Source organism: Hoplias malabaricus, chromosome 14 (assembly GCF_029633855.1).
Source record: "Hoplias malabaricus isolate fHopMal1 chromosome 14, fHopMal1.hap1, whole genome shotgun sequence".
Taxonomy (NCBI): Eukaryota; Metazoa; Chordata; class Actinopteri; order Characiformes; family Erythrinidae; genus Hoplias; species Hoplias malabaricus.
This window is the reverse complement of record NC_089813.1, coordinates 36,880,770-36,906,424: the sequence shown is the minus strand read 5'-3', so window position 1 is coordinate 36,906,424 and position 25,655 is coordinate 36,880,770. Positions and strand designations below refer to the sequence as shown.

The following is a 25,655-nucleotide window of genomic DNA, read 5'->3' as shown; positions in this document are numbered from 1 at the left end:
ATATGAAGGTAATATCAGAACGCGGGTTTTCTCAATAGCATTAATCCTGCTGTTGACACAGGACTTTTATTTGTGAAAGGACTTTTATGAATTGGTCATTTTCCGAATCGACCATGTTCCCTATTGAGTGAATTATTGCCCGTTTTAGTGTTATTAAAATATTATTTTTTATTAGTTTTTATTATTTTTATTAATTTTTTATTATTTTTATTTAATTATAATTATTATTTAATATTATTATTTATTATATTATATTACAAATTATTATATCGCAAAACAACCACAGACGTAGCACAATTGCGACACATATTACGACAGATAAATAGCACTTGTGCACTTTGAATTCGTTGAAGTAAAACACTATGACTCTTTATCCGACACTTTTATAAGGATGTTCTAGTTAGTTAAATAAATCCACTTTGCTTCCATTCCCCATTGAGACCCTAGGAATAAGTGCCCTACACTTAGAGCTAGAACTCGAATTGGGATACACTCCCAGACTTTTATTTTGTTGAGTCGCTTGGCTGAAGATTGTAAAGCTGACGGGCGGCCACGCAGAGCGGAAGAGAAGCACTGAGGAGGCGAAGTTTGCTTCGTGTGTTGTGGCGCGGAGCGGCCTCTGTTTACATTTAGTCTTTTACAATTACTCTATTTCTCTCCGCGGAGCTCCGTAAGTTTCTGTGTTTGGTTTACTGTGTGTGTCGGGGGTAGCTATTAGAAATGTTGACAGAAGAAGAGCAATGACCGACCTGCTGTAAACACGGAGAGGTTCGGTGTTCAATTTAGAAATGAATTTATCTTTATACGAAGAGTTTAAGATACACATTAAAGTTTAAAATGAATGGGTAAGATGTGGTTAATTCCTGACAGGAAAATCGTCCTTTTTATTATAATATTTCAAATGCAACTAGCTTTACAGCACATTACAGCTATCATAATGACAACATGTAAACATTTGTGTGTAGAATGGCCGTCCTTTAAAGGTTCCTACTGACATTATTTAACATTTCAGAGCATAGCTCACTAATTCTTCTTTTCTGGGCCGAAATTACAGCAGACGTCAAGTCTTCTCTCTTTATTATGTGTAGACACAAGTTCAGCTCTTCATCAGACGTCTGGATTTCTCAATCTACCCCAATCTTCTCTAATGTTTCCCAACCCATTCTGTGTAAATGATTTACAACAGCTTCCACCTCCTTCCAGAATAGTCCCAGACACCTTAAAGAGCCAATATCCCATGTTCTTCCTGTATGTTTAAACCCTATTGACCTCTTAGCTTTAGCAATTTATTATAGCACATTATATCCCCAAAAAACAAATGGTCTGTTGGTGCCAGGACAGATGTATTAAATTTCCCGTGCGGCCACAGATTAAACCCCTAATAACCCACTTCTCCGTATTTAGAATTGGATCAGATTTCGAAGTTATTTTTAAAAAATGATCCCCTACAGACTTGAAAGTGTTTTAGCTTTAACTGCTTTATAAGATGCCGTTGTTTTCCATCTGTCTCTGTCTCACTCACCTGCATCTGTCTCCCCCACAATGCAAATTAATGGGATTGGTTCCTTAAGTTTGTGACATAAGAAACCCTGGATATCTTCATCTCCGTTTTTTAAAATTGTCATCAGAACACTGCAGATTCAGAGTTGAAATGCTCAGCCGTTATTTCACTTACGCTACATCTTCTAGTGCATGAACGCCATGTTAACGTGAGCACACGTGCATTACAGGAGAATATACGTACGTGAGGTTACCAATGTGTAGATTCTGCGACAATTCTATTAAAATCTATGGCATAATCGCACACGGATAAACTGTTTCAGGCTCATTGTACTGATATTTATAAAGAGCAGGTTTTTATTACATCAATAAATCAGTGAATTCAAAAGCTTTGGTAATGGTTTCTGTGACGATAGAAAGATAAACGAGGTTTTCCATGATCTAAGCCTTTTCCAGACTCTGAATAATTGGGGATGACTTCACTGTAACTCGTGGCTGACCTCAGCTCTTGTGATGATTCATGTTTATCAGATCAGTGTGTTTACCAAGCTGTTTTTTCCTTGGTCATTAGGGGTGTCTTCCTCCAAACAGGAGATGGTGCTGTTGTACCAGTGTTCAGACACCTTCTAAACATTGACTTCAGCTGCTTTAGGCTGCACCGCTGTACACACAGCTTGTATAAACTCTATAAAAAAGTGATGGTCAGATGAATGGGAGCCACACAATCTCCACGTAGTTGGTGAGAGGTGTATAACGAACCTGTTGTTGCATGTCGAAGAGTGAGGGAGCTCCATCCAATGATAATTGGTATTCCTACGCTTTTCCAAAAGTAACATAGTGCAGTTTCTACAGTGTTGAGTTAAGAGTAGCCATGACAACGACCCTGTTGTTCCTGTTACAGATCAATGAAGCATCCTGATGATGTTGAAGATGTAATTTTAAGGTTAATATATTACGTAGTCTTCCTTTAACCCTTTGTTGTTCCTGCAGGTCTGTAATCTGGTGGGATGAGTCTTCAGTGGACGGCTGTGGCCACGTTCCTCTACGCCGAGGTGTTTGCGGTGCTACTCCTCTGTGTGCCCTTTGTCTCTCCAAAAAGGTAAGGAAGAAGATGGTGCTCTTCAGCGTGTTTACGCAGCCCTGTTTTTATCTTCTGCATCTTCAGCACTGATAATGTTTGGGTGTTTTCCACCCAGTTGTAGTCACTGTCAGTTCCACACACTTGTTAAGACCCCCCCCCCCCCACCCCAAACACACAGTGCTAACAGACTGCGAAGGTGAATGCTAAGCACATGCTTTCTCTGACACTTGGGAACACACAAACAGGCTGTTGTTGATGTTGTGTGTGCTGTGTTATATAAGAATAGGAAAGCTGTAAATAATATTTTCCTGGAGTCAACAAGAAACACCAACACAGATCCTGGGTTGCTTTCTGGCAACGAGCGTCTTATTTGAGTCTGGAAAAATGCTGTTATGTAACCGAGAGTGTTTCAGAGTCTTATGAGTTGAGACTAGACTGGAATAAATGAATGTTTTTTACTGTGTTTTAAGGTGAATATTGTATCTGTGACCAGCCGTTGCTTATTATAGCTCTGTTGTCTTTTCCAGATGGAACAAAATCTTCAAATCTCGTTTAGTGGGGGCCATTACAACGTATGGAAACACAGCGTTCATTGTAGTTATCTGTATCCTGGTATTTCTTCTAGTTGGTGAGTGTTAAAACTTGGTTCAGGGATAGCTACCACATACTTTTAGTGTTAGCTACATGCTTGAATTGAATTGAAAATAGTTTTCTCTAAATGTTAAATTCTACAAATAAAAAGAATCGTCTTGGACGTGTAGCAGAGTTTGAAGTTAAGGCTGTGTGTTCACAGATGCTTTCAGAGAAGTGCGGAAGTACAGCGTGACCGACAAGGTGGACTTGACCAACAACCCTGTGGCCATCGAGCACATCCACATGAAGCTGTTCAGAGCGCAGAGGAATGAGTACATTGCTGGCTTTGCTCTGCTTCTCTGTCTGTGAGTTATCAACCATACAACCATTCATACAACCAACTTCACCTGTAAATAACATCACACATTCCAGTCCTGTCTGCAAAACTTGGAGAGGTGAAAGTGCTGTAGTGGGGAGGGGAGGAGGGTGGAGTTAGTAAGGGTGAATTATAAAATGATATTTGATGTTTACAGTGCGTGCATCGTGAAACGTCACCAAAACTATGGAGAGAGATTCGTCTCAAAATACTTACAAATGCGTAAATATTAAACACAAGTCACAAATATGTTTCACTGTTCACAAATGAATACATCCCAATGTGTGTTTGCGGTCTGCAGTTTGTACAAATACAGCTACATTTATAAATTTAAATTTACATTGAATATATTTGTAAAGTCGTAGCGGCACGGTGATGCAGCAGGTAATGGCGCAGTCACACAGCTCCAGGGACCTGGAGGGTGTGGGTTCGATTCCCACGCCGGGTGACTGTCTGTGAGGAGTGTGGTGTGTTCTCCCTGTGTCTGCGTGGGTTTCCTCCGGGTGACTGTCTGTGAGGAGTGTGGTGTGTTCTCCCTGTGTCTGCGTGGGTTTCCTCCGGGTGACTGTCTGTGAGGAGTGTGGTGTGTTCTCCCTGTGTCTGCGGAGGTTTCCTCCGGGTGCTCCAGTTTCCTCCCACAGTCCAAAAACACACGTTGGTAGGTGGATTGGCGACTCAAAAGTGTCCGTAGGTGTGTGCGTGTTGCCCTGTGAAGGACTGGTGCCCCCTCCAGGGTGTATTCCCGCCTTGCACCCATTGATTCCAGGTAGGCTCTGGACCCACCGTGACCCTGAATTGTTTACAGATAATGAAAGAATGGATAGATATTTGTAAAGTTGAAGTCTCAAACTTTAAATTTATTTGTAAATTCTTGAATCTGCGTTTGTGGATCAAGTCACACACGTGTTTTCAGTGACGTGTCTTTGTTCATTTCCTCTCGTGGGTTTTTTGATTTTGAGACTTTCCTTTCGCTTTTCACCCGATCCAAGTACAAACGCAGCCCGATCCACAAATGTGGCCAGCAGCCGAACGAGCCGCCGCTAGCTTTTCACATAAAATTATGACATATCCATGAAACCCAAACCCAAATTTATGAAATTAACTGCATTTGTACAAATCGCAGACCATGAGACACAGATTGGGATGTGTTTATTTGTGTACAGTGAAACATGTTGGTGTAAAGTATTTTGAGACTAATCTCTCTCTGTACAAAACGGCACACTATAAATGAGCTTAACCTTTAGCTGTAAATGGGAGAAAGCCGTGTGCAGACTCTCAGTTCTTTTTTCAAGTTTGGTCACATTCCACCAACTGTGAAGTCCTTCTGGATCAGTGTGACATCTTTTATGGTGGTTGCCTGAGAGACACACAACTGATGATGCAGACATGGCTTTGGTATTTCAGTTGTTTTAAGAGCTGCTATTTTTGTATGGTTTTTAAAGGAACTTTCAGTCAAAACTGAAATAAATCTCCATTCAGAATGTTTTAAATGCAGCCAGCAGATGGCGTTGGTTTCCAGTTTTTCTTTTTTTTTATAAAGCTGTAAAACTGCTTGGGCAAGTTTCAAAAAGCCACATTACATGTGGCTCCAGAAGTATTGAAAACTATATAAAAATGTTTATATAAAATAGCTGTTAGCTTTGTCATGATTATCTGGAAGTAGTCAAAGCTCAGTTTATTAGAGCTTCAATCTGTTTAAATGTAATGCGTACTCTATATGCATTGATAGGTAAATAATGTAATTTGTGTACTATGTAAATACATATAAGTTGTTATGAGAGTGGCCCCAGTTATTAGCCCTTGCCTTTCATCCACTACGACATACCGATCTTTTCTGTTGCCTTTCTGACCCGGAGTTGATGGAGACGCTGTCTCTATTTACAGTCGTGTAAGTGTAACGAATTGGATCTTATATCAGACAGATGTTAATTTTACAGTAACAGTGGAAAGAATGATCAGCAGGGGACCCCACATACTTTCCTTTCCCAAACCTGGTTACAGCGCTCCAGAGCATGTGACTTGCTGCTGTGCTCTCCCATATAACAACGCTTTAGTGGCTCTTACAGCTTATGTGTCGAGTCTGCGTGCTTTCTCCTTAAAGGGGCAATCCCATATTTCTCTGAATGACTGGGTATTAATAGCCTGAGGGATGGCTACTACGGATACTTATGATGTTACTTCCCCCTGCTGCCAGATTGGGAGCTGTAATCATTCAGGCAGCTGCTTCAGTGGAGCATGTGATCAAGCAACTGGTGATGAAAATTTAGCCTGTATTGGTGGTGTGTCCTGGAGACACTTCTTCAGCGCTCGGGAAGAGCACAGCTGCTGTACGGCTGCCTAAAACGACCCGTGACATTTTAGCAGATGAGGGGGCTTGGGTTACTGAAGATTTTAGAGCAGAGAACCCTCCTTAAAGAAGCAGATGCTGTAAACCCCTCCTTAAAGAAACAAATGCTATAAAATTCACACTTAGTTATAGGCCCTGTGTGATGGATATAAACGTTTAACCTATTTAAATAAAACATTGAGTAACAATATTAAAACATTCAATAATATAACAAACCTATTAAGGCTCAAGTTTATTGAACCCCTCAGGTCCCGTTATAACGTTTTACGGGTTTGTTAGAGGCTACTATTGTTGTGTAAACAAATTCCAAGAAGTAAATGAAGCCAACCTCATTAATACGGCTGTTATTTTCAGGGTTGATAGCAGTAATGCGAGTATTGAGACTGCAGCCTGTGTTCATATTTGTGAAAAATGTTCTGTACAAACTGTATGCTGTTGGGGCTTATTTGGGGCGGCAGCTGGAGCCACAGCACAGAGGGCCTTCTGTTTGTGCTGAGACTCTTTTTAAAAGTTGGGAACAAATCAGAACGATGTGGAAAGTACCTGCTGAAACCAGAGAGTGCAGCCTGGGCCTCGGTGAATGCAGGTCTTATGCTGATGACCTCATGAGCAGTAAACGACCGGGGAGTTTGCCGGTCACATACGGCATGTAAGCAAGCTGTGGCTCTTTGGGGTGTGGAGTGGTTATTGTTAGCATGAGGATTACGTGTAGGTTCCTCTCGGATTGTTGTTGTGAACGTCTTATCTTACAGGAGCCCTTTACTGAGATGAGCTTGGACAAAATGGAGAGCCCTCGGGACTAAACAGTCATACCACCCTGCATTCATCACCGCAGTGTCTGAAGTGCTTGCCCTTTGAACAATGAGCACTGACAGTTCAGCTGTCGTTTAGTCAAGTTTTGTAGTCTTTTTGTGCTTGTGGCGGAGTGTGATATTGGCTCGTTGATGGAGTTGAAATGGAATAAACGTCCATAAATGTCTAGACCGGTCGTAGCGAACCAAACCTCCGGTTTCCCTGGTGCCGTGTGACGTGGCATTTGTATATTTACTGCGTTATCTAAGCTGCCGCTTACGTGGAGTAGCAGCAAGAGTTCCTAGAAATTTGATGTGCTGTCTAGGAGAGCTGCATCTCTGGCCGAGATCCAACTTTCGGGCTCTGCCCCAAGACCCCATCTTAAGTGTATCATTTCAGTGTCAGATTTATTGCTAATGACTAACAGCAGAAACACCACACATTACCCCCGCCTTCTCTAGGTTGTGTGCGAATAGACACCGTACCCATGTGTTGTTGATATGCGTACGGCAGGCCTTTAGCTTCCTTATGAAGGTGGATCACCATGCACCAATTTGGATCAAATGCCACCGTTAGGAAAATGCTGCATTTCAGTGCACAGGACTAATTTGCATGCATAGTTCATGTGATTACACCTGAAGAGTCCATTTGTTTGTTTTGCTTTTTATTTCTTCCTAAGCACAGTTTAATTAAGATTAAGCATTTACCATTTACCAATGTTCAACCCATGTCACATGCTACTGCTGTCCTGAGACAGTGAGAACTTCCATCTTCAATTGGTGCATATTACTCATGTTTGTATTCATATGATATAATATTAAACCAACTCTAATAAATCCATAGAATAATATTAGCTTGTATTGATTGGTACCTTATGTTCCCTCAAACCCTCTGACACTGATGGATTAAGGCTATTTTTAGCCAATTATGCCACTGTGAAGTTTCTAAAATGTTTGTATTTTTATGACTTTCCCTCCATTTTTCTCAGGTTGCTGCGACGCCTGGCTTCTCTCCTCTCCCAGCAGGCCACACTCATGGCTTCCAACGAGGCGTTTCAGAAGCAAGCTGAGGGAGCCAGTGACGCTGCCAGGAGGTATATGGAGGAGAACGAGAAACTGCAGGAGGTAACAATGACCCTAAATGTGACCTAAGCCCTAAGGTGAAAGGTGAATTTTACCCACAGGGGTAAACAAGCATATGCCCTTAAACCGTAGATTTCACCCTAACTTAAAAAAACGATTCCACTTAAATATGAAGCTGTTTGGAGCTGTTTCGATAGTGTGTTAGTGAAGCATCATGGGACAACAGTGAATAACAGGTAAAGGATTTCAAGAAGGTATGGTCTGATGTCCATTTGTGAAGGAAAATTAGAGGCTGGGCATTATAGGTTTGCGCACTTAAATGGAAATGCTAAAATGAGAATTGCAAGTAATGGGACAGGGCTGCAAGCCTTGACCACTTTGGCTTCACCGCTGACCTTTGACATCCTACACACATAGGACCTATGAACAGCTGGGCTCTTGTTTAGAGTCATTAACATGACAGTGATTTTTGTTAATACACACACACACACACTAGTTAGGTCTATGTTGTTGTTTTTTTCTTGAACTTTAGTTCATTACATAGTTAACACTGCCTTCTATGAGTAGGACTAGGGTGTGATTCCGTACCTGTGTAAGTCACCAATAGCAATAATATCCTGGGCAAGGCTCCACTGCACTCACTTAAATCTGGAGTGTGATTCCAGTTGGTTTAATTGTGAAGGACCAGGTGAAGAAGGATGTGAGGTGATGTTAATTTTATTTAGGCGTGAAAAGGTTAACCAACGCGTAGCTGTGCTATTTGCATTGGATTTCACGAGGCTTGCTTTGCAAAATCCTTGAGGGCACGTATCATGTTCTGCCGTCTGTAATCTTGCATTCAAATACTTGATTACAGCTAGATTTACTCAACAGATTACAACTGTAAATATAAATTGAATGTGTTTCGACTTCGGTTGATGTTTTTATCTGTTTGCACAGGCTGATTTTCATTCACTGCGACTGTGCTTAGTCTGTGACTTCGTCCAGCAGCATGTGCTGTGTGTAATAGGCTTTGCATTCACACCTGTTCATTAACTTGTCATTCATTGCCTTGCACTCTGCAGTAGGCTTGAGCATATGGTAAGGGCCTCGCTGTTTTTAGTGGATGCTGTAAATCCTCAGAAGCTTGTGGCTTTTTGGCTGATTCATCAGCCGCCTCAGACATGCTCATAAATTTGAGATCGTTTTTAAATTCAGGTTTAATTATACATTTAATTATAGGTTGTGCTCTTTACCTGTTTAACTCACGTGTGAATGTGGATAAGACAGGCTTTTTATAAAACTATCAGCACTGAACTCGGTAGTTTTTGTCAAGTGTTAAGGTTTACATTATTGAAGTGTATTAATATAAAGACGGTGAAACTAGTATTTTCCTCTCCAGGCTGCAGTACACCCTACATCCTGTAGAGAGCGGTGTTGTTCACTTAGTATGTGACATAGAAAGTGATTGCGCTGATGGCGTCACGTTCATGAGTCTGATAACCTTTAAACTTTAACCTTTTTCGTTTTTTCAGATTTTACTGTTGACTGTATTCATGTTATTGTTTGTATAACAATTTTTATGATTAATTTATAATATATACCATAAAACTGGCCAAAACTAGTGTTTATATTAATTCTGTTCTCAGTAGCTGTCCGGAAAACAGTTCTTTGCTGAGTGTTATGGTTCAGTTGTCTGTAGAGTCTCTACAATAATGTAAATACTGTATTAATATGGTATTATTGGACTTGAAAGAGCAAGATTTATTGTGTCGTGAATTATATTCATTAATCAGTCTATGATTCATGTTAATTTAATTTTTTAATTTAATATAATCGTTTTTGGGCGGCACGGTGGTGCAGCAGGTAGGTGTCGCAGTCACACCGCTCTAGGGACCTGGAGGTTGTGGGTTCGATTCCCGCTCCGGGTGACTGTCTGTGAGGAATTTGGTGTGTTCTCCCTGTGTCTGCGTGGGTTTCCTCCGGGTGACTGTCTTTGAGGAGTGTGGTGTGTTCTCCCTGTGTCTGCGTGGGTTTCCTCCGGGTGACTGTCTGTGAGGAGTGTGGTGTGTTCTCCCTGTGTCTGCGTGGGTTTCCTCCGGGTGTTCCGGTTTCCTCCCACAGTCCAAAAACACACGTTGGTATGTAGATTGGTGACTCTAAAGTGTCCGTAGGTGTGAGTGTGTGTGTGTGAGTGAGTGTGTGTTGCCCTGTGAAGGACTGGCGCCCCCTCCAGGGTGTGTTCCCGCCTTGCTCCCAATGATTCCACGTAGGCTTTGGACCCACCGCGACCCTGAACTGGATAAGCGCTTACAGATAATGAATGAATATAATTGTTTTTATAATTGTAGGATTGTAAATGTCCAACAAGCACACATTGCTGGTACATGGCCACACAGATTTTCACTTTTATTTTGCAGTAGAGGAACTCTTAAAGTTTCCATTGAGGTATAGTGGGTTCCAGTCCGTCTGATTCTGTGTCAAGTAAAGGTGTGTGGGTGTGTATAGACAGTTGTATTGTGTTTGTAAATGACTGGGACTCTCTATGCGGTTACAGTAGGATGGCTACGTGATTTTAGTCACAGTTCTGACAGGCAGTAACTCTGAGCATTGATCGGCTTCTCATGTCTCACCATGAGGTGTCCAAGAACACGTGGCATTACACATGCCAGTGTTTGCTGGCACACTGTAGAGAGCCACAGATCTGAGCTTTGGATCCTTGGATAGGGACGCTGGCTTTTCGGGTAGTGTCATGTTTGTAGAAATTTGCTAAAGAGATGTGAAGCTAATTTAGTAAACGCCCTAATATTGTCAGTGAAGTTGTAAGTTTCTACTCTTCTGGGGAGGCTTTGGATTAGATGTTAGATATTTGCTGTGAGGATATGATAGCGCTGAGCCAGAAGAACACTATGAAATCAGGTCACGATGTTTGATGAGGAGTGTTGAATCACAAACACCACCCTAAATTGAAATGACCTCTCTAGTTTAGCCAGAAATGGTACTGAAATGTTTTTTGTTTTTAACATGTTCAGCAAGAGGCTGTGATTTAACTCGGTGTGATGCTGAGTCACTAGTGTTGCTAAGTGATTGTAGCCTTGAGACGTCGGTTAGATACTGTGTGTGGAAAGTTGTTGATCCTTTCTGACACAGAGGTGCTGTCATATGCACTGACTGCTTCTGAGCTCCGGTCATCAACCATAACAGGTGCTGGAACACCACACATCGTTTTTGATCTGTGTGAGTGAATGATCTCTCTTTAAGCAACAGTCAAGTGTTGGATTAAAATGCCCAGGTAACACTTTCACCAAGCAACTGGCGTATTAAAAACATCAAAATGCTATTTTCCTAATGCTAAGTCTGGAGAGTGGAGCGTTTACCAAATTTTTATGGCTCTGGCTCTGGGTCTGGTTCAGCCACAGGTAGCATGCCATTTTCCACTTGGCTGTATTGTGACTGGACTTTGACTTATTATATCTGCTCAAAACATCAAAACCTGTCTGACCTAGATACACTGCTCTCTGCATCTTCCCTGAGGGCACAATGCAACCTTGTTCTGTTTCAAGTGATTTAACAGTACCTCTGTTCTTTGCAGCGTATGGGCTTTAGGGGTGTGGCTCACACAAAACTGCCCAGTACATTTTATTTGTTTTCATTTCATTTTATTTTTCATTACTCTGGAAAATCTGGGACTCGAGTCTCATTTCTTCTGGGTGTATGTTGGGGGGAAAAAAGGCTGCAAGTACTAAAGGCTATCTTCCACAAAACAAACTACTTTATTAAATTCAACATTTTTTAAAAATTATTATAATTCTGTTTTCCATTTTTCGTTAATTATTTGTGGGTGGAAAAAGTACGTTGCTGAGCCAAACCGTGCTGGATATAAATAAACCTCTGTAAAGGTCTGTAGGTTCTTTTGAGCACCTTAAATATTGTACATTGCATTTTTCTTGATCTTGGAAATCACAGTTTTAATTTAATTTAATGCAAAATGACAAAAAAGTGTGTTGTTTTTGGCTGCAATCATTCAATGTACAGTGGGACATCTGTGCACAAATGACCCAAAGATCCCAAAATATCCAGAAAATGGACTAAATTTGTCAACTTTAAACGGGCACTTTAGAAAGGACCATCCACTCACTCCGTTATCTGTAGCTCATTTCACTGGCGCTTTTCCAACAATATGGGCATGAAAGGACACCAACGAAAGGTGTTCAAGAGCCTCTGTAACATGGAGGTAAACAGGGTAAGGACACTCACTTCGCCTGTTTTAGTTGGTGTTAGTTAACGTTAGCTTGACTCGCTAAACTCGGTGGCTCAGATTATACTCGGCTACGTAGCTGCGTTACGGAGGTTTATAGTGTCGGATGAATTCGAGTTCGACTTCGATCACATTTACAAGAATAACGGTACCTCTAAATTTGGGTTTAGCTTATTGCTAGGCTATTGTCATGAATAATGTTGGTTATTTAGCTAGATACTGTCATAACAGTCAGTCATAACGGTGTTTTACCGCGGCGTTGTTCAGCTGTTGTCCACCAGTGACGTCACGGTCGCGTTCAAGAATTTCCGTAGCGATCTCGGGTTTTTCCGTCAATTTAATAAAATTGTCAGTTTTAAAGCAAATTAAGCTGCTATTTTTATTTTAATTCATACTTATATCTGTCAGTGACTACAATAATGTGAAATATTCATGGAGGTCCATTAAGTGGTGCTTAGCCTTTAACCTGCAAATGTGCATCAGCACACACTGCATAATGTGTTTAGATTGACTGTTTTTGTTCATTGGAAAACTATTGATTTAGAAAAATAATACGCTTTATTGATTTTGAGGCTTTTTTTTTAATTATTATTATGTTTTTTTGTTTTTTTTTTCATTTATTTAGAATTGTGAAGGCAGACATTTACAGCCCTGACCTCTAACCCTTATGTTGAAAGCTGTGAGAAGCATGAAGGAAAGTGAAGCCCGAGTGCCCTAGAGCTCATTCAGACAGATGACTCAATATTGCCCCACACTTGTTATTGCTTTCACACTTTCCCTTGAATTTATCGTGACTGATGTTTCAGAAGAGTTATAAGTAGTTATCAGCAGTTATAATACCCAAGAAATTCCATCCCATTGTTTTGAATAAAGTATTAGTAATGGATGTGCTGAAAGTCAATCTAATTCCTAATTGTCCCATGACGTTATACAGTGTTATTCCAAGGTTTCTCAATCCTCCTTAAAAATTACAACATATTGGTACGTGTCAATATTCAGTCTTGTTTATCTGATACTGATACTGCATCATCACCTGTGTTGTAGAGATGTATTAACTTGTATAAACGAGCAGGTTAGGACTGCAGCTCATCCAGAGTCCAGCAGGACGGCACACGAGGTGCTTACGTATCAAAACTCCGAATTTCTGATATGTTTAGTGAGTCCAGAGGGCTTCAGGATATAATCCCAATAAACATTCAGTGATGAGTTGTTCTGAGCAGTCATTCTGTTGTTTAGATCATTTCTTAGTAACAAATTTATAGCGTCACATCTTTCAGATCCATGGGGTTCTTATGGTGATGAAACAGACCGCTTTAAAAAAAAGAACGCTTTAAGCGTTAAGTTTCAAGCCTGAATATTTGCTGTAATACAGTTGTAGGTTAATATTTAGGCACCCCTGGTGAAACAAGTGGTGAGGGTTTTTTTCCAGAACAATCTCATTATTGCGTTTGTATCAGCTGATTCACGTGTGTTATTTTATATAATAAGGTCTTTGCAGGTTGTCTGCGCATGTGAGTGTTTATCCAGTGACCTGCTGACCCCTCTGATTGTGTGCGTATGCCTGTGTCTACGCAGAGGCTGAGAGAAGCAGGTCTGGAAGTCCCGGAGGTTGGAGGAAAGGCCAAGGCAAGCGCTGAAGAGGAGAACAAGGCTCTGAAGGGCGAGGTCAAGCAGCTGAAAGATGATCTTGATGTCACCAAGAAAGGTATGATTCATCCGCCCCCTCTTCTATCAGACACAGAGAGTGATGAGGAAATATAATGGGTGCACACTCAGCGGGTAATGGTGAAATGTGTGATGGAGAGGGCAGATGTGGTTAATGAGGCAAGGTGGAGGACAGTCAGCAAAAACAGGCAGAGTCCTGTCTCTTAGGGATAACGTTTTTGATTTCCTTTGTGGGGAGGGGGGGTACTCATATTGTATGACTGGTGTGTGTCAATGAGCTCTGGCTTCATTGCCTGTGGTACATTTTGCAATGTTTTAAAAAGTTCTCCTTATAATCTCAGCCTACAGCTGGTGGGTTCTTCCCATTCACTATGAATGAGTGCATTCTCTTACATGATATGGAATATTTAAATAGATCTGAAGCATACACAGTAATATTATTTGGCTCATATCTTGCAGCTCTACTGAGTGCTATTTGGTTGGTTATGTTTCATGTGTTGATATGAGTGACCAAAGCAGCAAACACTAACCTGGAAGGCCTGGGAAATGGAATTCTTCAGATAGTTCAGTGACCCCAAACTCATGACCCAGATACAAGATAAGAACAGGGCTGTTCTCAAATAACTTGTGCAGTTGCACTCTGAGTGCACTTCGTGCCTCTGAGGGGCATAGGGGGGAGTGCACACAGATCATGCAAGAATAAACGCTTATAAACAAACAGACCACAGAGGCCTCCATTCAGAATACCTGGCACACCTCTGTGTGTGTGTGTGTTTCTGTCCGAGATGTGTTTGGCCTGGGCACTGTACATGTTGTGTACATTCTAATTTCACACACTGGACACTCTGGTCAGAACAGGTTTGGGTACAGCCCTGACCCACAGATCTAATTTCTTTCAGTTTATCTGCCCAGTGTGCAGTGGTCAGTATGACTGGTCTGGGACGTTCCCTTTACGTCCTCACCACATGTTTGCTTATGTCCTTGGGGATTCTGCCAGTTTTAATATGATTGCTCTGTGTACAAACTCCAAACTAAAAGAAAAAAAAGAAAACTCTGAGGAAGGCTTGTGGGCTGTGGTTTTTAGGTTGTTTTTAGGTTGTTTGGCAATGGATTTTCTCAAGAAAGGAGATGTTGTGTTCTTTTTTTTCCCTTAAATCTGTAATATTCAGTTCTTTGCTGCTTGTTTACCATTAAAAATATTTATTGAGATCAAAATCACACCACCCTTTATTACTTACTTCATATTTGGGTGTATGTTGCAGTCTTTAATATTTACACTGCTGTACTTGACCGTAGCCTCAGTGCAGTCTGTTAGAATGGTTCTCCAGGTTTTCTTCGTGTTCGGTCTACTGCACAAAAGTGTATTTCTGAGAAATTTACATTGTTAAATATTTTCTGAAGTACACTCAAGAACTTGGGCAGCATCTTAGCACAGCCAGTAGTGTCGCAGTCACCCAGCTCCAGGGAGGTTGTGGGTTCAATTCGCGCTCCGGGTGACTGTCTGTGAGGAGTTGGTGTTCTCCCTGCTCTCTGCTGTCACTTCGCGCAAGTATTAAAGCAAGCTGTTTGTGCAGGCAGCCATTAGTCATTCACATCATAAATAGAGATGTTGTATCTTTTTTGACCTGTTTGTTTGTTTTTATATCTTTGCCTGTTTAGCTCTCCAGAAGTCTGACAGTGATGTAAAGGCCATGAAGAAGCAGGCGGAGAATCTGACAGTGGAGTATGATCGTCTGCTCGAGGAGTACAACACAATGCAGGTCAGCAGACTGTTAGGGGTGTACATGTTGGGTTACATTTACCATCGTATGCAGTACAACACTGCTCAGCTGACAACCTGTGAAAATATCTAATCACACTAATATGAACCTGTTGAATAAATATCTCAGAAAACACACTAAATTTCCATTCTTAAAGTATCGATATAGCAGTATATGTTTTAACATATTCTTCTCACTACAAGGTGGGCCATTTATATTGATACACCTTAATAAAATGGGAATGGTTGGTGATATTGACTTCCTGTTTGTGGCACATTAGGATATATGGGGGGGGGGGGGTGACTTTTCAAGATGGGTGGTGACCATGGCGGCCATTTTGAAGTCTGCCATTTTGGATCCAACTTTTGTTTTTTTCAATGGGAAGAGGGTCATGTGACACAACAAACATATTGGGAATTTCACAAGAAAAACAATGGTGTTCTTTGTTTTAATGTAACTTTATTCTTTCGTGAGTTTTGTACAAGTTTCTGACCCCTTATGTGTTCAAAGTACTGCCCATTGTGTTGAACTGTCAACGCAACCCTCTTCACCCACTCTTCACACACTGATAGCAACACCGCAGGAGAAATGCATGCACAGGCTTCCACTGAAGCTGGCACATTACCTGAGTTTTTCCAGCAAGATGGTGCACTATTATGGTTGTCAGGTCCGAGCTTTCCTAGATGAACAGTTTCCTGGAAAGTGGATCGGTCAATGTGGGCCAGTTGAATGGCCCCCAAGGTCTCCCGATCTGACCCCCTTTTATCTTTGGGGTCATCTGAAGACAGTTGTCTATGCTGTGAAGATACAAGGTGTGTAGCACCTGAAACTACGGATACTGGAAGCCTGTGCTAGCATTTCTCCTGTGGTGTTGCTATCAGTGTGTGAAGAGTGGGAGAAGAGGGTTGCATTAACAATCCAACACAATGGGCAGCACTTTGAACACATTTTATAAGTGGTCAGAAACTTATAAATAACTCATGAAAGAATAAAGTTACGTTAAAACCAAGCACACCATTGTTTTTCTTGTGAAATTCCCAATAAGTTTGATGTGTCACATGACCTTCTTCCCATTGAATAAACAAAAGTTAGATCCAAAATGGCCACCATGGTCACTTAAAGTTTCCCCCCTCCCATATACTAATGTGCCTCAAACAGGAAGTTAATATCACCAACAATTCCCATTTTATTAAGCTGTATCCATATAAATGGCCCACCATGTATAATCAGCTGCGTATTTGTAAATGATGTTTCCTGTGATTGGCTATTTCTGTCTTAATACAATACTGAAAATGGCTACCAGATCAAGCCTTGTACAACTGATACAAATTTTTGTGGGTTTCAGAGAGAAATATAGAAATAAATACTGATGATAACTGTGACATTCAGATTCTATTCACTACCCTGTTCTTTTTCTCCTGACTATGTAATTCTTAAATTATATTCCTAATAACCTATATAATCTCAGCTGTAGGTGACATAATGCCATTGTAGATTGGGAGACGTTAGAAGAAATTTGTAATACATTAGCATTTTGTGAAACTACCTTAACACTGAATTTATCAAAGTAAAGCGAGGTCTGTACAACTTTGGTACATTTTGAAGGGGTCAGTTTTACAATGACACTTCCTTGATATTGTTATTGAGTCCATGAATCGGCAAGTGGAAAGAGGATCGTAGTTTTAGAATGGTCAATAGAAGATGGAATACTTCACTGAAACACATGCACGTACACAATTCCAGTCCACCACTCCCACTGTTACTACATTAATTCATCATGAACGTACTCCTTTTTCACTGTAAGCTCCTCAGATGTGGCCTGGTGCCATCAAAAATAAGGAACTCACTTTTGTAACAGTTCAATAACTGAAATCTCATTTCACATTTAGTTTACATGTCACAAGGCAACACTGATCTGAATCCGCAGACTTGTCAGCGTTTGTGGCGAGGAGGACAACGTTTGAGATAAGAGCTTTTTTATGACTGTGTTTACATGTGCTATAATTCTTCCTATCAGCAGTGGAAGAGTTGCACGTTTTGCTGTAAACAAGTTAAACATTTTAAACGCACTTCATGGCTTGGATAGCACAAACAACCAGGCATTTCCCACTCAGAGCCAAGCCTACATTTTAGCTTGTGCATTCTCCAAGTAGCTAAACGTAAGGTTCACAGCGATGTGCTAAATGGCCAGGGGGTGAATAATAACAACTGGGGTTAAAGATTAATCTCTCACATTGGAACCAATGTTAACTTGATGACCCTTTTGTGTTTAAAGTGAAATTACCTGTGCTGTTACCTGTTGTTCCACAACAATGAGAGTAGTGTAAGAACACCTAGATCCTCTGTACCATGGCCTTTCTACAGAACATATCAGGTCATTGACATTCTGTGGCAAGTGTGGGGAGCTTGTGATGCCCCGCCCTCAACTCAACCGTATATGGCTTGCCCTGCATTTACTAGATTATTATCGTCTGTATATTTATGCTTTCTTCAATAGCCACCTTTTTTTTGTTTAAATGCCATTTTAAAATCTTTACATATAACTAAAACAAAAATATGGTATTGCTACTGTGCAATTATAGACAAACCCTTTGACTGAACAGTCAATTATTGTGTATTATTTTGCTGGTTTGAAAGATCCTGTAAAGTGTCCTTGGACCCTAGCCAGAATAATTTGCTCTGGTCCAGCTCCAGTTCATATTCCGCTCACCCGACTGGGCACAGTTCATTACCTGGCTCAGGTGAGCTGAGCACTGGGACAGAACAAAGCTATAGAAGTGCCTAAGGGTCTCCTAGCTCTGTAACATTTGGTGAAATTGCTTGTAATCGAGCTGTAAGACCTTAATGGCTGTAGTTTTTAAAGGTTAAACCAGCCACAGCAGCGGACGTTTCAGACATCACATCTCTCAGCCCCAGGACTCGTCCCAAGGCAATTCTCACTGCAGGGAACTACAGCATTGGAGTTTCTGATCAATCAGTTTTTTATTTGCACTGAACTTTGTAATTTAAACTGTTTTTAATACTATGATTAGGCCATTCTTGTTCTTTGTGGCATTAGCATAATTACTCCTCCACTGGCAGCATGGGCAATGCAGTGGGAGAAGTGAAGCCAGTCACATGTGATAGCACAGTTAGCAAAAAGGGCCTCTGAAATGGAGTACGGTGAAAAAGAAAGACATATTAAAATTCATTATTCGGATATGCAAATATTATTACTTTGAGAATGTCCTTATTCATATATAAGCTTTAATATTCCATATTTATTAAACATATAGGGATACCATTTTTTTAGGGCTGCGGACCTTTGGTTGCATAATTCAATGAATATTCCGTGTGTGTTGTGGGGGTATTTGTCATTCGGAAAATCTGTGTCCGATGCCTGCTTTAAAAACTCGCTCCGTAACTCACACATACACCGTGTGGCTAAGGGTACAGAGTATACGAGTTAACCATAGCTTCATGGAGGTGGTCTGGTGTAATTTGTGGTATAAAGCTGACAAAATTAACAGTAGCTTTGCCACACTTCGTTGTAAGGTGTTAAAGGCTAAGCACCACTTAATGAACCTCCATGAATATTCCACACTATTGTAGTTACTGACAGATATAAGTATGAATTAAAATAAAAATAGCAGCTTAATTTGCTTTAAATCTGACAATTTTATTAAATTGACGGAAAAACCCGAGCTCGCTACGGAAATTCTTGAACGTAACCGTGACGTCACTGGTGGACAACAGCTGAACAACGCCGCGGTAAAACACCGTTATGACTGACTGTTATGACAGTATCTAGCTAAATAACCAACATTATTCATGACAATAGCCTAGCAATAAGCTAAACTCAAATGTAGAGGTACCGTTATTCTTGTAAATGTGATCGAAGTCGAACTCGAATTCATCCGACACTATAAACCTCCGTAATGCAGCTACGTAGCCGAGTATAATCTGAGACACCGAGTTTAGCGAGTCAAGCTAACGTTAACTAACACCAACTAAAACAGGCGAAGTGAGTGTCCTTACCCTGTTTACCTCCATGTTACAGAGGCTCTTGAACACCTTTCGTTGGTGTCCTTACATGCCCATATTGTTGGAAAAGCGCCAGTGAAATGAGCTACAGATAACGGAGTGAGCGGATGGTCCTTTCCAAAGTGCCCGTTTAAAGTTGACAAATTTAGTTCATTTTCTGGATATTTTGGGATCTTTGGGCCATTTGTTCACAGATGTCCCACTGTACATTGAATGATTGCAGCCAAAAACAACACACCTTTTCGTCATTTTGCATTAAATTAAGTGCAACTTCTAGAGTGTTGTCCACCATCTACGTCACAGGCAAGACGCCTATTAGAGTTTCCCAACACCGTGGGGGGGGGGGGGGGGGGGGGGGGGGGCAACGGTCTTTTAAACCTTATTCCTTGAATTAGTAAGAAATAACATGTTTTCTGACTATCAATAAACACAAGTTAGGAACTCAAATTCGACTGTATTTATTCTTTTGACACTTTCATGTCGCTGGTGCTTAGACTTAAAGCTCTTTTAGGATTCATTCTGGACTTTTATGTTAACAAGGCTGAATATGGTTAGAGTCCTGAGTGGAGAAAATCTACCCAGTGAACAAATATCCAAACAGCTGAATATTCAGGGTTAGCCCTAAAAATGTCTCTTTTTTTCACAGATAACTAAATTATCACAATTTAACATTGAAATTATTCAACTTTTTATTTCATTCGTATTTATTAATCATAGATTTCTGCTTACCAGACATTTCATTCTGGCATTTCCCTCTATTAAAATCCTTTCATAAATTTAATGACAACACAGTGGTTCAATGTTACTAGTGGACACTCATGAATATAAGCTGGTGTTTGAAGGTTTTTGTCATTTTTTTTTTAACGCGCTCTTTGGTGAAGGTTTCTATTGTTGGCGCTCCACTTATTGATCTGAGAACAGTCTTGTGCAGAGTTTTGTAGTTTAAACACTGGAAATTCCCTACTTGTGATTTTCCTTGAACTCAGTGAACCTGTATTTTCTGGTAGCCGTCAATGTTTTATGACAGACTTTCCCCAAAAGGGTTGTGTGTTTGTACGCGTATGTGTGTGTGTGTGTGTGTGTGTGTATAGGTAAAAATAAGTCTATGACAGGATTCGATGTCCTCTCAAGTTAACCACAAGGTTATAAATCTCTGGTTAAGTTTAGGCATTGATATTCAGTGTGTTTTATGGTGTGGTTGTGTGTGTGTTCCTGCCTGTCAAAAAAAAAGTAACATATAAACCTCAAGAGGGTAATGACCACATCAACAGACAACACTTTTTAAAAGACCACTTACTTTTTTATTTTTTTTACTCTGTGATACCCATTGCCTGAGTGTGAGTTTGTTGTACTGTACTTTACCTGCAGAGTTGCTGTAGGTGACTTAATGCCATTGTAGATTGGGAGAAGTTAGAAGACATTTGTATTACGTTAGCATTTTGTGAACTACATAGAATCAGAATGCTTTGTTTACTGTATCACATCAACTTTGTCAATGTGACTAATCATCAGTGCTCCTGTCTTAGCCTATTTCCTCTGATAATATCAGGGGGTTCTAATTTGAGCTATTATTGGATATTTTATGATGAAAAAGCCTGTGTTTCTGTCATCTGCTCAATGTTAATAACCATTATCCCTCAAGAGCTCTGCCAGAATACCGTCCAAACACTACTATGTTTAGTGAAATGGACTCAGTCGTGCATACACTGATCACCAATGATTTGCAAATTATACACCCCTTAGTAACCATGTAAACTCGTGACTTACAATCCCCACCCACTCATTTTATATTGCCATATTTTGTCATAGTTTATTTATCCATGATTGTTTTATGGCCAATATTACCATCACTGTGTGGTCATTTAAGTGGCTTATCTTTAAGGACAGTCAGGTTTGTTTAGCACTCGTCATAACCCTGGTGAGTTTATACATAATCCTTTGGACCTGAATCTGTTTTGGACCCAATATGTAAATTAAAGTGCTGTGTTAGCATCAATTAATGTTTAATTCAACTGACATATAGCTACATAAACATCTATAAACGTTTATTTCAACAAGCCTCAGGCTGCTTTTAGTTCCTCTTTAGAAAGTGTTTCTGCTGGATGGCCTTTCAATTTCTGACTGACTGACTCCTAATGTTGAAAAGCTAATGCGTGAGTAGGAACTGTTCATTCAGACATATTTTACAGAGAGAACTTAGTGTTGCTACCACACCGTCTGTTGTTATTTCAGCCATGTTTCACATTCCAGTTCGTGAACTAAATTTTGAATCGTTCAGCATGTTTCCACCAACATAAACTGGTTTTGCAAACAAGAAAAATTCCCGGTAGGTTCTTCCGTGGGAAACGTGGCTGACTAATAGGAAATAAGACAGGAACACACTCAGTTTGTGTGTGATTCTGGGGCTGCGTTTGGCCCGACACCATGCGGGGAGGCCAGAGCTTCAGCTCGGCATTGGTTAGTTCACAAGCTCAGCAGGACGACTCTGAACTCGGCAACATTTACACAAGTATTATACCTCACAGAGAAATGAGGACTGCTGAATTTCTTATTTCACATGAGTGTGTCTTTGTGGTGGGGAGATATTTTGTGCTGTGAGTGTTTAGAAAAAATGATATAGCTGCACACAGTCGCATTAAACTTCACGTTTTACTCTAACCAGCATTAAATAAATGTCATTGTAATTCTTAAAATCAACAAAATGTTCTTGGTTTTCTTTGTTCTTTGGTGGTAGATTGTCTAGTACTTATCTTTAAATAAAATAATTTTCTTTCTTGCTAATTTTATTTAAAAATAAGTACTAGACGATCTATATATATATATATATATATATATATATATATATATATATTTTTTTTTTTTTTCTTCTCCCTTTTTCATTTATGTATTTATTAGTCCTACCCTTCTTATTTAAAATGTCAGAAGCAGCAGGTAGCGTCGCAGTCACACAGCTCCCGGGACCTGGAGGTTGTGGGTTTGATTCCCACTCCGGGTGACTGTCTGTGAGGAGTGTGGTGTGTTCTCCTTGTGTCTTCGTGGGTTTCCTCCGGGCGACTGTCTGTGAGGAGTGTGGTGTGTTCTCCTTGTGTCTGCGTGGGTTTCCTCCGGGTGACTGTCTGTGAGGAGTGTGGTGTGTTCTCCCTGTGTCTGCGTGGGTTTCCTCCGGGTGACTGTCTGTGAGGATTGTGGTGTGTTCTCTCTGTGGCTGCGTGGGTTTCCTCCGGGTGACTGTTTGTGAGGAGTGTGGTGTGTTCTCTCTGTGGCTGCGTGGGTTTCCTCCTGGTGACTGTTTGTGAGGAGTGTGGTGTGTTCTCTCTGTGTCCGCGTGGGTTTCCTCCCACGCTCCAAAAACACACGTTGGTAGGTGGATTGGCAACTCAAAAGTGTCCGTAGGTGTGAGTGAATGTGTGTGTGTGTGTCTGTGTTGCCCTGTGAAGGACTGGCGCCCCCTCCAGGGTGTATTCCTGCCTTGCGCCCAATGATTCCAGGTAGGCTCTGGACCCACCGCGACCCTGAACTGGATAAGGGTTACAGATAATGAATGAATGAACCTCTGAGACTATGGCTAATGGTGGTCCAGCAGAGCTAGGCTAGGCTTACCTAGATTCTCTTTGCTGTTGTACATGTTTGATGATGATCTACAGTAGTGTTGGTGTATTTCTTTCTTTCTTTCTTGGCTTTATTGCAACTTGGCAGACCTCAGAAATTAAATATGACCTCAGTTATTGTGAATTTCTGAAGTGTTGTCATGTTCACTATCACCCCACCTCTATTCATAACTGGCCTGATGTAGAGAAAACACATTACTGGAATGAGGTCTGCGTTGGAGCTATTGTAACTGCTCTGTGAAAGGCATCTTTGATGTGAGAGACAGCTGCTGGCCTGCACTGCTTTCTGTCTGTGTGAACTATTAAACAGATCCACTGGCAGAGGTTTCACAAGTGAAAAGTGAAAGTAAAAATCCTCACCTCACCTGACTTCTCCAATCACCTCAAACCAGCTAAACTCCCACCAACTAAACCAGGTTTTTACTTTCTGAACCAGAGTTAGACGCCTCTGTCCATTGAGTAATTCTAGTTCTTGAAACGGAAGCCGGTGAAGGCAAGGAGCCATTAGGTGAACTGTCCCTTAGAAGTGTCAAAAAACTCATAAACTTCATGGAAATCTGTTTTGGACTCGTTAACCTCACTGTGTTTGTGTTCTCTAGGCGAAACATGACTCTCATCAGGACAAGAAGTCTGACTGAACCACGTCCATCACACATCTGTCTGCTTCGCTCTTCATCCTCGACGCCAGGTCCACGTATCACTTTTGGCTGCTGGATTTCCTCATGCAGGATTTGGAAGCTTTCTTGTGTGTGCTTCACTTCAAATAACGCTGTGTTTGGTAAAATAGCAAATGTATTCTTTTTTTTGCCCCTTTATCATAAACTTTTCTTTCTGTTGAATGTGAATTAAATTTCTTATCACTGGTTTTTCAACACACTTCATACGTTTTGAGCCGTTCCTCATGTTTAGTGTTTTAGTAGATGGACCAAGGATTTTCCTTAACATTATGTGGATAATATTAATGTGCTGTCTGACCTAAATCTACATAATTGTTCAGGAATTAAACAGTTAAAGTGAGTTAGGGTGTTTACTGTATAAAAATCTCAGTTTGTCGAAGAGAAACAAGGGTGGAATGTGGGGTTTGGTGGTGGGCGCTTGTTACTCAAATGAAGCCATGCCATTCTTTTTTTTTTCTTTTTCTTTTTTTCTCCTCTCTATTTTTTACCACAACCCTTTCTTCCACTCAGTGTAGGAAAATATCACCTATGTTTTGTTCTCTGCAGCAATGTTTGTAACAGTAGAGCAGGCTTATTCCAGTGGTGGCTGGTTTATTCCAGTGAGTCAGTATAACGTGATATGAATCAAACCCTACTGCAAACAAGCGCTCTGGCAGTGGTCAAGCGTTTGTGGCCTAGGTTACATTTCAAAACATTGCAATGTCTGTTGAGGTTTTGAAATGGCAATAACGCGGCCTTTTGAGCAGAGAAGGACGACCCTGAGTTTTTCCTGAAATGGTAGAGTCCTCCCGGTTGTGTCTACCTAGTACAGCTGTCACTGACTCCTTGTAATTTATTTCCAGATGCTTTTCAATATCCTGAAAGAGCAATGGACACACTAAGCTGCCTTGGCCTTGCTGTCCTTGTAAGTGAATAGCTCTACGCAGCGTTAGAGTGGTGACACTTGACACTCGTCAGTCGATCGTTTGCAGAGTCTAAGGATCCCTCGGTCCGTGCGCACAGATTCAAGAACCTCTGCAAGATTTGTCGCCTGTCTGGATTAAAAATAGACACTCGTTGACGTTGAAGCTGGGGTAGGGCACTCTTGGAGGCTTCTGTAATACAGAGGGTCATATGATTCATAGTTATGTGACTGGCTACATTAAGCATGTGAGGTATTTTTTTTTCTCCTACATTGACTGGAGTTCAATTGGGTTCTTCTGAGAATGAATGAGGATCAAATATTAACCCCAGGGTACAGTACCAGGCACTTAATGTCAGCATATGTTTAAAGACTTCTGGGTAAACCAGGGCGGGTGGTTTAGTTAAACTCTTTTTGAAGATGGCCTCCCGTGGGGTCGTTTTGGATTTTAAATGTGTTCTTTTGATGAGAGACTTCTCCCTTATGTCTGTAATCTAGTTAATGAATAAATGTGCATGCACGTTGGGAATGTTTAGTTGAATGCTTTTGTTAATTCGCCTTCTACATAATCAGATGTCGCACTGAAGGGCAGGGCGTGCGTTCAGTCCGTCTCTTCAGTGTTTATTTTTTTTGTCACCTTTCAGAAAAGACACATTACTGTACTCATTGTCTGAAAAGCCAACCCTCTTTTATAACTTCAGACAGGGTTTGTGCTGTGTGTCTGTAATCAGGCCGTTACTCTGGCTGGTTAATTAGCACTTAGATTTGTTATTCTGAATTTTCAGCATGCTGCAGTTTATCACCGGTTCCATGTTTAGCAGTGCACTTCAAATGAGAATTTGATGAAGTATATCCATTAAAGTCTCCGTTAATACTCTTAATCTTTCTTAGTGGTTATTTCTATGGTAAACAAATGTCAGTCGTGATGGCAGCAACCTGCGGGTATTTAACATTTTAAATAAGAATAACACCTAAAAAGCGAGCGGTTTCACGTGGGTTTGGAGTACTACATCACTCGTACTGAATTAAAAAC

The 25,655-nt window shown here is 40.8% G+C and overlaps 2 protein-coding genes across 2 annotated transcripts in view; one reads left to right on the top strand and one right to left on the bottom strand.

Moving 5' to 3' along the window:
* plxna3 (plexin A3) overlaps positions 1–25,655 on the bottom strand; it is a 587,367-nt gene that overhangs the window by 222,252 nt on the left and 339,460 nt on the right. The window lies entirely within an intron of this gene.
* On the top strand, positions 521–25,494 carry bcap31 (B cell receptor associated protein 31). Its single transcript, XM_066644682.1, has 8 exons — positions 521–670; positions 2,491–2,599; positions 3,109–3,209; positions 3,375–3,519; positions 7,658–7,793; positions 13,564–13,693; positions 15,313–15,413; positions 23,644–25,494. The coding sequence occupies exons 2-8, from the start codon at positions 2,508–2,510 to the stop codon at positions 23,680–23,682; spliced, it is 744 nt and encodes a 247-aa protein (XP_066500779.1). The 5' UTR covers positions 521–670; positions 2,491–2,507; the 3' UTR covers positions 23,683–25,494.